General features: G+C 44.6%; 2 protein-coding genes across 7 annotated transcripts in view; both read right to left on the bottom strand.

Moving 5' to 3' along the window:
* The window catches only part of DIP2A (disco interacting protein 2 homolog A), a 254,159-nt gene extending 245,404 nt beyond the window's left edge, over nucleotides 1-8,755 (bottom strand). For all 5 annotated transcript variants that reach the window (XM_074968204.1, XM_074968206.1, XM_074968205.1 and 2 more), the window contains exon 1: nucleotides 8,637-8,755. In XM_074968204.1, coding sequence (XP_074824305.1) covers nucleotides 8,637-8,733 — 97 coding nt within the window. In that variant the 5' untranslated portion in view covers nucleotides 8,734-8,755. The remainder of the gene's footprint in view (nucleotides 1-8,636) is intronic.
* Nucleotides 8,756-11,170: 2,415 nt separating this feature from the next.
* PCNT (pericentrin) overlaps nucleotides 11,171-12,818 on the bottom strand; it is a 243,826-nt gene continuing 242,178 nt past the window's right edge. For both annotated transcript variants that reach the window (XM_074968199.1, XM_074968200.1), the window contains one exon: nucleotides 11,171-11,574. In XM_074968199.1, coding sequence (XP_074824300.1) covers nucleotides 11,534-11,574 — 41 coding nt within the window. In that variant the 3' untranslated portion in view covers nucleotides 11,171-11,533. The remainder of the gene's footprint in view (nucleotides 11,575-12,818) is intronic.

Below are 12,818 nucleotides of genomic sequence, written 5' to 3'. Positions count from 1 at the left end.
AAATAAGGAAAAAGGAACTTGTATTTAAGCTTGCTGGAAGTTCACCCCAATAAACATCGAATTGTTCGCACCTTCGGACTTCGGGTATTGTTGCTCTCTGTTCATGCGAGAAGGACCAGGGAAGTGGGAGAGTGAAGGAATAAGCTCTCTAACACTCACTACAATAAATTCTTGCTAGATTACCAATAAAATACAAACCAAATTGAATTATGCATTCAAGAGTTAAATTTCACTGTGAACTCTTAATACAGTAGAAGTTTATTCACTTGTTTTTTTATCTATATTTATAAATTTATACTGGTTTCAATATATCAAATGCCAATTATAAACAGATAAAAATGAATATGAAGACTTCAGAAATAATTGCTACATTACAGAAATAAACACTACTTGCAAACATATTAATATGCATTGAGATGGCTGTTACTCAAATGTATCTTGTCCAAGTAATAAAAACCTATTAATAAGTGGGCACCGTCCATAAGAACTCTCAGTATTTGATTGAAATTGGAATTATGGAGAAATAGGAACCATCTGACCAAAGGTGGATGGAAAGAGCCTTCATCATAAAGCGAAGGTAAAGACTGGGAACATCCAAAGGTGGAACAGAGCTACCGGCCTACCAATACGCTGTTCTCTAACACAGCTGTGTGTAAAAAGATTCTGTATCTTTCACTTAACATGTATCCAGGTTCCAAGGGACCTTCTGAGTGATGTGCTACACGGTAGAATATGCAAAACAAACCATGTAAGGAGGGAAACCAAGTACCATTTAATAAAGCAAACATATAAAGAGATTATCTATTTCAAGGCACATGCTATAACCTGTTTGATAGAAGTCACTGCGTAATAAAGGATTTCATCTCTTATAATTAAGGCTACGATTAAGTCACGGAGATCATGGACCCTACAGCTGCCCAGCCGTGGCAGGCAGTAGGGGCTGGCAGACCCCCCTGCAGCTGCCCAGCCACAGCTGGCGGCCGGGGGACTCTGCAGCTACCAGCTGCCTGGGGGTGAAAGGATGCACTGCAGCAGTGGGGGGACCAGGGAGCGCCAACAGCAGTGGGTGCTGAACCCAGTTGCCCCTTTTGTCACGGATATTTTTAGTGAAAATCAGGGACAGGTCACAGGCTTCCGTGAATTTTTGTTTATTGCCTGTGACCTGTCCATGACTTTTACTAAAAATATCCGTGACAAAAACGTAGCCTTACTTATAATCTATGGAAATTCACTTGTTCTGAGGAGAACTTTCACATCTCAGGTATACTCTTTGCCAGGAAGAAAGGGAGGCTGAAGTAGACAAACTGACCAATAATATAATACACAAAAGTCTAATTAGAATCTTCTCTGAGAAGATAACTACCAACTACATCTTTACAGATAATCATGTAAGAACACATGGGAAAAGAGGGAAATATATTTGCCTACTTTAATGAGATTGTGACTCAAGTTATCACCCAATTTCAAACTACAAATTGCTACAAAATTGAACTGATGGAAAAAAATTAATTTCCATGTACCAAATCTGTCAACTCCAAGAAAACAATCATGCAGTCAGAAAGAACAGAACAAATGTAATCTGTCTACTCATTTCAACATCCACATCAGGGATGCCATAATTCTGCTAGAGAAGTCCCCAAACCCAGACCTTTTTCTGCAAAATGCAGAGATATAACTCTTACTTGCATGCTGATAACATGGCCATATCCCCCACACACAGTGGTCTCCCAAGGAACTTACATCTACTAGAAACAAACTACAGTATCCTAATGTAACACATCACAGACAAAATAAAAATGCAAACAACCATAGATTTTTAGAAAGAGAAATTGAGCTCACCTGAAATCACACAATGACTGTAGGAAGTTTGTCAGCTCTAACAACTGTCAAAGACAACAACCCACAACCTGTTCCAACAGGGTGCATCCATATAGAAACCATAGGTGTTTCCCTCTGCCACTGAATGTTGTCACCCCAACAATCAATTGAAACATCTGGTTGTCTAGGAAGATTAATTTTTTCGATTGAGGAAACAATGTTTTTCTCTATGTATTTCTCCAGTGTAGGCAATGCCTGAGAGCAGCAAAAAATAACCCACTTCCAGATCTCTTGTATCAAGAAGGAGTGAAGCTGCTCCAAGTAGTGGAAAAGGGCTGCCTGCCACTTCCCAGAAGACATCTCTAGATGATGGTCTGGGAATTCCAACACTGCTTTTGTTGGGGTAAGGTTTTGAGGGCCTCAAAGCTTTTCTTTCCCATCCAAGTAGGAGGGTTGTTGCTGGAAGACAATTATCAGTGTGGCCAGAGTGTTTCTATGGGGAAGTATCTGTCATGAAAAGTTATAGCAGAGAATGATCCCAGGGAAACCAGGAAAATAGAAAAGGCCCTAGGAAGGGTGGAAACCAGAGTCCTCTAGTCGTTTTTGTTTATGTTTTTGTTTTTTGCATGTGTGAAAGAAAATAAGAGATTACTGTATAAAGGTGGAGCTTTTAAATATACAGTAGCAGTAATTAAATAAAAATTCATTAAATACATATCTTCAGATATATAATGTACTATTCTTTTAGTGTATGCACAGACTTTCAGAGCATACACTGTGTTAGCATATTGGTACACTTGGTCATAAAACCACTGTTTGTATTAAAAACCCAACAAGAAACAAAATTTCATCAACCTCCACTAGTTTTTTAAAATATTTTTTAAACGTTCTACATAATCCCAACAGATTCGGCACCTCCGGCAGAGGGCTTTAAAAGTGAATTTCAGAGCAAAAACAAAAAATTGTTTTGTACTCTTTAGTGCTGTTTTACAGTACATAAAAATAGCCTTGATCTTTAAAAAAATGTAACTATCAAGATTATCAAGGCCTCCTTTCCCCCTTTTTGCTGAATGACTGACAAAATCTTTGGAGGACGTGAATAATGACATCCAAGGCCCAAACCCTAGCTGCATCTCCTTCTCCCTGGTCATAACTGAGGCTGAAAGATGTCCAGTTTTACAGTCTAAAATCCACACTCCCACTCCCCTCAGTTGGTGAAAAAGGGAACTGCAGAACAACTTACACTATTCCTGTCCTCAGAATGGCTTGACAAGGTTCTCCAGAATAGAGAGGAAGTTTGGATCTGGTAATCCTGATATTTGTAACACAAGTGGAGAAAAGGGTTTAAATACAAAATCTTGACACATCACAAAGAAGCAACTTAGTGAAATTTTTGCTTTGCAGTTCACCTACCATTATTCCACAGAAAGGAGAAGTTAAGTGTCAGTCTTAAAATGTTATTAGAATCTTATAAGTAGGACCCTACCAAATTCACAGTCCACTACAGTCAATTTCATGGGCATAGGATTTGAAAATTGGTAAATTTCACATTTTCAGATGTTTAAATCTGAAATTCCAGGGTGCTGTAACCGTGGGGGTCCTGACCCAAAAGAGGATTGTGGGACAGGGGGTGTTGCAAACCTGTTGTAGGGAGGTCGCGGGATTGTCACCCTTACTTCTGGACTCTGAAGGAAGCAACTGCAGAGCTTCCTACAGCCGCAGGAGGTTCCTGGAGGTGAGTTTTATTTAACTTTTGCATATAAGATGTAATTTACCTATTTAGAGTGGCCTTTTAATGGACAAACACTTAATAGTGATGTTATTAGTCTCCTTTCTTTTCTCTCCACACCTTTAAAGTTATCAGCATTTCCACAGCACCCATTGTAGTAATGTCTTGTTGAAAAACAGGAGAAAATCTGATTTGTTGAGCCACCTTCATATGAAATTGATTAAATAAATGTTATAGCCAATCAAGAGGAAATACATAAATATATGAACTTTTTCTGGGAAAAAAATGTGTAATTTCATTCCACCATAAATGAGTGAAAAATAGCATTATGTATAATTCCTATTTGTGACTTTTTAAATGTTAAGTGGTACGTAATATAAGAGGACTCAATTTTAACAGTCACTGTCCTATTTTTGTTAGGTATTTCAGAACAGAAGCCAACACAGCTCCACTTTGTAATACTAATTTAGTAAGTGCAGCTACAAAATCAAGCATACCAGCTTAGTAGGTTATGTAAGCAAAATTAAATCATTTGATTACAAATGTGTTACCTCATTTTGTATAACCGTGCCCTGTACTTCCATCTCTAATCACTGTTCTCATGCTGTCAGTACAATGGTCACAATTCAAATAATATTGTAACATCTACAAAGTGCAGTCTTTTCTATTTTAAAAAATAAACCAAATATTCCATATTCAACCAACCACTGACTGTCTTTTTCTTATGAAATCAATTCTAGAATTAATTTTTACAGGTGTCAATTATGATGTACGTAAACCAGACGAGGCTGTAGGAGTTAACTACATATACATTCAAGAAACTACTGACAACTATTTTGAAGGTTTGAAGGATTCGGTTTTTATCAGTAAATGTTGATTTCACCATAAACACACACAGACGAAGAAACTGTTCCACTGATGATAATTGAAATGACCAGATAGGGAAAAAGAAAAATGCTGCTTGAGAACTTAAGAGTTTGATTTAAGGATACTTTCTTTGTATGTTGTGATATGTGAAGTTGACAATTTGTGATTTAACCGTTATGGAGCCTTAACTTTTTGAATATCCACGTCTACTGTCATTACATTATCGTCTGACGCCCTCTCTAATTTCCCACAACTAAGAAAATTTAAATTGATAAAAATAAAAACAATGCTTAAAACCCATAACTTTGGGCAACTTAATATTTAAAATCAATAAACATTTTAAAATGCTTAGAAATAAACACCACATTGTCCATCGAAATGATAAAATAAAAATTGAATTTTGCCAAGCCTAGCTATTCTTAATAAATGAAAAGCAGGTGTTAACTTAGGGAAGTGTTACATTAAACTGCTTAGGTTCAGCATCTTTCCAATGATGAAAGTACTGCAAAAAGATTAAAAGAGTATTTTCAGACCATATTCATACAGTAGAACCTCAAAGATACGAACACCAGAGTTACAGACTGACCAGTCAACCGGGCACCACGGGGACCTGGAAGTAACCAGCCAGGCAGCAGCAGAGATTTTTTTTTTAAAAGCAAGTACTGTAATGTGCCTGTCTTGCATCTTAAAGGTAGGTACATCTGGGCTGCCCGTCCCCACCCTACCCCCAGGGCAACCACTTACAGCAAGATGCTGGGATTACCAGCCCCAGGCAGCCAGAGCCAGCAGAGCAGGGGTCTGCGCAGCTTTCACCCCTCATTCCCCCTCCCCGCACCGGGAGGGGGACAAGCTGTTTACACACACACACACCCCCACCTTCCAGGAGAGGGACAAGCTTGCAAACCGGGGCTGAGTAGGGAGCCCAGCAGCTGCTGAATCCAGGCCTGGAGTGTCAGCTGCTGGATCTGATTTACTTGGGGATTAACCTGCTTTGAGCAGGGGATTGGACTAGATGACCTCCCGAGGTACCTTCCAACCCTGATATTCTATGATTTGGAGCCTGAATTATGCTTTGCTCAGAGCTACGAACATTTCAGAGTTACGGACAACCTCCATTCCCGAGGTGTCTAACTCTGAGGTTCTACTGTACCTGCTATACTGGAATACGTTGTATAAAAAATTGTGGCTAACTGACAACTCTCAGTTAAATGTACTTAACATGTAATGTTTATGACTGTACTACTGTCATATTGCCCCACAGCATACAACAGATCTGCAAATCATCACCATTCAACAGGATAGTGAATGTGACATCTATACTCAGTAAAAGAGCAGGAGCTGATAACCAGACATTTTCCACAAACACCGATCACAATGAAAGTCTTCACAACTACAGAGGTGTAAAACAAGAAAATTGTATCAATTTTAGACAAGTTAAAATTAATGTCTTGCCATAGCTGAGTTTGAAGGAGAAATAAGTTAAGAGATTGATGATAGTAATTATTTGTATTACAGTTGCACAGAGGTTCTCAAACTGTGCTCTGCGGACCACTCCATTGAGGTGGGTCACGGATAGTTCCCTCTAAGGTGTGCACCTGGGCGGCCACACAAGAGAATGAAGGGCCACCCATCTTGTGCAGGGCTGCAGCGGACAGAGAAAGAGGCAACTTTCCCCAGCTCCAGGGTGTGGCTGCCAGGGAGAGACGGCCGTCCTTCCCAGCCCCAGCTCAGGGGCTGCCGCAGCAGGGGAGAGACCCGCATCCTTCCCAACCTCCGCTCAGGGGCTGCTGCGGCAGGGGAGAGAGGGCACATCCATCACTTTAGAAAGGTAAGACTACTGATATTAAAATATGAGTTGTGTGCTTTTATTTGTAGAACAAAAATACATTTATTATTATTAAGGTTTTTTTATATAGCGCTTTTATCCAAAGCACTTTACAATAGTTAGCTAATGGTACAAAAAACATTTGGAAAGATCATTAAGCGGTCCACTGAGACCGTCAGCAATTTTCAAGTGGTCCGCAAAAAAAAAGGTTTGAGAACCACTGCAGTAGCACATAGATACCCCAATTGGTATCAGAGCCCAATTGTACTAGGTGCTATAGAAATACATAATACAGACCCTTCCTGCCCTTAAGAGCTTTCAATCTAAACAGACAAAATAAAGGCTGTAGGAAAGGAAGTATTATACCCATTTTACAGATGGTGAAACAAGGCACAGAAAGATCAAATGACTTGCCTAAGGTCACACAGGAAACCTGTGGCAGAGCCAAAAACCGAACCCAGGTCTCCGAAGTCCTAGGCCGACTCCAGATTGAAGTTCTGCCACCAACGTAGCTACTCCAATACCCAGTGTAGCTTATCCATCACCTTGCAGTCATGCTTACCCCAGGGCACCATGTCTATACCATAAGTTGGCCCCTGTGCAACTATACCAAGGTAGGTACACCAGTGGATCAAAAGCCCTAGTGTAGACATGGCTTCGAGCAGAGAGGTGACTCATATCACAAAGAAGATAACAAAAACACATGCAAAATTAAAAGAATTACAATTTTACCAAACTTTCTAATGGCAATTTAAAAGAATGCACAATGCATTCAGTCCAAGTTAATAGGTTATACTACTTCCTCTTGTAAAAACAGCAAGGCTCTCTGCTTCACATACTTTTAACACTTCTTAGCTGAACAGGTGTGTAGACAAAAAACCTTTTAAAGCTATAAACGCTCCAGAAAAACTGGAACGCCTTCTTGGCCCAAGACACCAGGATCCCTACTTCTACTCAGTCTTCCAACTTATTATAGTTATAAAAAAAAAACCTTCCAAAAATGAACTAATGCAGTGTTTTCTTCCCAAGTCTCCAGCAAGCAGATCACTCGAGAACCTCTGCTGTTGCTCATAACTACATCAAGGCTTAGCAGAAGGAAAATGATCAATTCAGCCCTGCTGCTCAGAAACCCAGCTGTGCAACTCACAGGGGCTGGTGCTGCTCTGGAAAACTGCAGCGAGAACCAGAGGCAGCACCTGAGGCAATTCACGGTGAAGGACCCAAGAGAGGGGGTAGGGCAGAACAGAACCCTTCGTCCTCATATACACACCCCCTCCTAACTGCCGGGCAACTAAGAGCCCACCACCGCCCCCCACACACACGCTGCACAGCAGTCAGGAGGTGGAGCATTTTACAGCAAGCAGCTTTGGCTGGAACAGCAGGGCAGACATCACTCCCTCCCTGGAGGCTCTCAGGTACAGAGGGAGAGAGAAGAGGGTCTTTCCCCCTTCCCGCACCAAGAATCGAGTGAGGGGGGAAGCGGCTTCTAATCTATTAGACGCCCTATTAGCTAAAGGCTGGTCCAGAAGACCACGCTGGAGCCCCTGAGCAGAATCCCAGCACCTTCCCACTGCCCAGGATCCCAGGCAGTATTCTAGCCAAGAAACTAGGAAGAAAACAAACGTTAGCACGCTCTGAGAGGGCCGCTGGGGAGGCAGAGGGGCGTGGGGGCTCGCTCGGGGCGAAGCGGGAGAGGAGTTCCAGCGCGAGGCGCATCGCCCGGGACCCGGCTCTCCCACTGCACGGCGCGGCTGAGGGAGCGTAACTAGCCTCAGGCCACCCAGAGCTGACGGAGAGTCACTTTCCCGTTTAAAGTCAAAATAACTGCACATCAGATTACGGTGTAAAATGTCCGACACCGGGCCGGCGCGTCCAAGCGCGAGGCAGAACCGGACCCAGCGCCGGGCGGGCGCGAGGCGCTCCCATAGCACACAGCTGCGGGGCGCTTCGCGAAGCGTCGCCGTGTAGACGGTAGAAACGACCCAAAGCCAGGGTCGGGAAGGGACCGAGGCGGATCTCCTCCTACGCGGGCGGAGAAAGGGGGCCGGGGGGGGGGGGGGGCGCACACAAGTCACGAAGGCAGGAACGGGTCCGGCGAGCGCCGCGGGCTCTCCCGGGCTCTCCTCAGCACCCGGGCCCCGCGCGAGGCCTGTGGCGGCGGCGGCCCCGCACCGCGGGGAGCGGGACGCGCCGGGGATCGCGCGGCAGCTCTGCGGGCCCGAGCGCAGCCGCCCAAAGGAGCCGGGGCCCCCCGGCCGCCGCACCCCCCGGGAGCCTGAGCTGAGGCCGCTGCCCCGCCCCAGCGGGCGCCGCTCAGCCCAGGACCCCCCGCCCGGGCCGCAGGAGCGGGGCTCGCACCGCACCCCCCCCGGGACCTCTCCCGCCGCCGCCTCTCACCTTCCGACAGCTCCAGCTCCAGCTCGGCCAGGCTCTCGCGCACCTCGGGCGGCAGCGGCACCGCCTCCAGGGAGCAGCCCCCGCGCTCCGCGGCCATGTCCGGCTGGCGCGAGCCCCCGCCCGCCGCCGCCGCCGCCGCCGCCTCAGGGGACCCCCGGCCCAGACAGGCGCCGCGCCGGCCACTCCCCGCCCCGCGCCGCGCGGCCGCTGCCGCAGCCACCGACGCGTGCACTGCGCAGGGGGCGGGGCCGCGAGCCGGGGGCGGGGCTCCGGGAAGGAAAGGGGTGGGGCTCGGGCACTGATCCGGGAGGGGCGGGGCGGGCGGACTACATCTCCCAGGCTGCCCCGCGCCTGGACGGCGGCTACGCCGGCGGCAGGGAGCGGAGAGGATGCCGGGAAGTGTAGTCTCCCGGCGCGGGGCCGGAAGCGGTCGAACCGCAGTGATTCCCGCCCCGCGGTGGTGCTGGGGGCGCGGCCTCCCCGCCGGAGCAGCCCCCGCCCGCCCGGGGCAGGACGGCTAAAGGCCGGGCAGCCCGACGGGTCGGCTCCGGCGGCCGCATCCAGACGGTGACCGGGATAATGTAACCGATCGCGAACCGCATTCGGCCCCGCAGGCGCCCACGTGTCCCGGCCCGGGGGGGGGGGGGGGGGCTCTCTCCTAACTCCTAGGGTGAGGAGGGAGCCTCAGGGTCCGCTAGTTTAAGCCCCTGGCAGGAGGCGCTGTGCCTAAACCAGGGGTCTCACCCAGGGGTGCCTGTAGCCCGAGGGGGTACTCGGAGATCTTCCAGGGGACGCGTCAGCTCATCTAGAGATGTGCCGAGTGTTACAAGAGGCTGCATGAAAACCACGAGCAAAAGCAGTTCAAACTCAAAATTTCCTACACTGACTTGTTCACGCCGCTCTATATACCACCCCCTGAAATGCAAGTTCAATATTTATATTATATGGTAAAATGAGACAGTAAGCAATTTTTCAGTAACAGTATGCTGTGACACTTCTGTATTTTTGTGTCTGATTTTGTAAGCAAGTAGTTTGTAAGCGAAGTGAAACTTGGGGGTATGCAAGACAAATCGGACTCCTGAAAGTGGTATAGTAGTCTGGAATGATTGAGAACCAGTGGGCTAAACCTTCCAAGACAGATGGCAATCCAGCCTCCTTTTGAAAGCCTCCAGAGAAGGAGCTTCCCTGATGATCTCCCTAGGCAGTCTGTTCCATGGTCCTACTGTTCAGTTAGGAAGTTTTTCCTGAGATTTAATCTAAATCTGTTTTGCTTAATTTGAACCCATTGCCTCTTGTCCTGCCCTTTGTGGCAAGAGAACTTTTCTCTATCTGCTTTTTGGCAGACTTTCAAGTATTTGAAGACTGCTATCATGTCCCCCCCTTAATCTCCTCTTTTCTAAACTAAACATACCCAGTTCCTTCAGCCTTTGCTCAGATGGCTTGCATTCCATCCCTTTGATCATCTTTGTTGCTTGCCTCTTCTGGATCCTTTCCAGTTTCTCTACATCCTTCCTATGCATTGGTGACCAAAATTGGAAACAGTACTACAGTGGAAGCCTAACCACAACCGAGCAGAGGGGTTACTATCACCTCCAGTGACTTGCATGCTATGCCTCTGTTAACGCAACCTAAAACTGCATTTGCTTTTTTTGCGGACACTACTGACACCACAACTCCCAGATCCTTCTCAGCAGTGCTACTGCCAAGCCAGTTATCCCCCATTCTGTATTTGTGCATTTGGTTTTTCTTCATTTTATCATCTACAGCCCACTTCTCCAATTTATCAAGATCCCTCTGACTCTTAGCTCTGTACTCCAAAGTGTTTGTAAACACCCACCCGCCCTGCTCCTGCAGCTTTGTGTCATCTGCGAATTTCATCTCTATATAACATTAATAAAGATGTTAAACGCCAGACCCAGAACAGATCCCTGTGGAGCCCCACTTGAGACCTCCCTCCAATCTGACATAATTCCATTAATAATTATTCATTTTTTACAGTTGTTTAACCAATTATGTAGCCACTTAATGGTAGTTCCAGCAAGCCAGCATTTCTCCAGTTTAATCATCAGAATGTCATGTAGGACTGTCTCAAAAGCCTTGCTAAAGCCCAGGTATATTATGTCCACCGCATTCCCCCGCATTTGATATCATACCTCCATCCTTTCCCACAGCAAGGATAGGCAGGAAAGAAGCTTCTAAACTAACTCACTCAAACAGCCAATCTCTATTCCACGTGGAACTCAAAAGATGATGGCTTCACATAGTGGTGGTGGTTGGTGAGAGGATCAGGACAGGAGTTACTTTCAGTGTTTGAAAACCCAACATGTCAATCCAAAATTTTCAGAATATAATCACAAGATTTATACATGAGTGCTTCTTACTGATGCATATGTAACTGTTTAGTTGATATTATTGACCTTACTTGCACATGAAAATCTTGAGCAGCTTTATAGTAAGAGCAGCAATTAGATACACAGTGTAGGAACCAAAACCAATACATAGTAAGAATTCGCTAATAAAATGTCATTTTAATAACTTTTTACAAGGAATCCGGCTATACACTTTAGAAAAATAAACATAAAAAAGACACTTTGTGGCTTCCAGTACAATGCTGCAGGCACACTTAAGCTGTTAAGGTTAACAGTTATTCCACATAAGTATGTAAAACGTTGTGAGTGAATAGAGACTTCCTCTAAAAGTGTAAATGTACTAAAATTTAATAAACCGGTTACATAAAAATCTGATGCAAAAACATTGCATAGACTCAAACCCCTTTATTCAACTGCACGTAAGTGTTGGATTTCCTAGTAATTGGATACACGAGAATACAAAAGCATCCACTTCAGAAGCAAGCAGCAACCTGGGGTTTTCGGTCACAGGTCTGAGAAATGCTCTGATTACTTTATGTTTCTCTGGTGAGGTGGTCCTGGAGTGTTTCCTAAATTTAAATAAAACAACCAATGAATACTGGCAACCTACTAGTATTTACATTACCAATTGTCACAGTACAGTTGTGCATTACTTTCTGTGGTGATGTTTGCTTACCACTATGAATTTCATGTTGGCTTTGTTGAAAGAGGTGATCTCTTCCACAATCCACTTAGGAACAATACATACAAGGGACTAAATGGCCTACTAACCTGGAGACCTGGATTCAAGACTAGGTTCCTTTCACAAGCAGCAATGAGCTTGACTGTCTGGTCCTAATCTGATACCTTTTACCAGCAACGAAGTGTGATCTCTCTGGGCTGAAGTGTACATGTTAAAGTTTACTGGAAACTAGAAACCATTTTATTCACAACATTGAGAGATTTTGCTGTGACCTTTTCAAACTATGTCCCACATAAACTAAAAGTGTGATTAATAATTAAAGCAGCATTTCTGAGCCTTCTTCCAATGATAGCCACTTTTCTGAAAAATGTCACTGATTTTGCCAAGGTTCGGTAGTAAACTGTTAAACAAAATATTTGGTTCTGTGAGGTACTATCAAGTTTCTATCACAACATATGGGGGAGGGATATCTCAGTGGTTTGAGCATTGGCCTGCTAAACCCAGGGTTGTGAGTTCAATCCTTGAGGGGGCCATTTAGGGATCTGGGGCAAAAATTGGGGACTGGTCCTGCTTTGAGCAGGGGGTTGGACTAGATGACCTCCTGAGGTCTCTTCCAACCCTGATATTCTATGATTCTATGATATCTGGATTACCTATTCTGCTACCAGGAGTTTCAATAATTATGAAAACCACAGTTTTTCAAATTCATGGCAACAAGCTCTGGTTGAAATCCTGGCCCGACTGAAGTCAATGTCAAACTCCCATTGACTTCAATGAGGCCAGGATTTCACCCTCAATATATAAAATACATCACCTTCAAGTATAATAATTTTTTTCCTCTTAATCGGCCTCCTGAAAGTGCTTTGCAAAACTCGGAATTAGAAGCTGATATTAAAATGACCACGTCACTAAAGATAGGAGCCATTATATACAGTTAATATCAAACACAGAGTGACATTATTTAGCTTCTAATAACTGGTAAATTACATGATAGCAAGTCCTGGGTTTTCCAATTCAAAATAACTTTTTGTTTAGAAATTTAAGCTATTTAGACTGAGGTTAAAAAGAAAAATGGTTGAAATAGAAAACTGAACCAAAAAAAAGTTTCCGTTCATGAATATTTTCAGGATT

This window comes from Natator depressus, chromosome 11 (genome assembly GCF_965152275.1).
Source record: "Natator depressus isolate rNatDep1 chromosome 11, rNatDep2.hap1, whole genome shotgun sequence".
Lineage (NCBI taxonomy): Eukaryota > Metazoa > Chordata > Testudines > Cheloniidae > Natator > Natator depressus.
The sequence above is the reverse complement of the archived record's forward strand: the minus strand, read 5'-3'. Positions and strand labels throughout refer to the sequence as shown.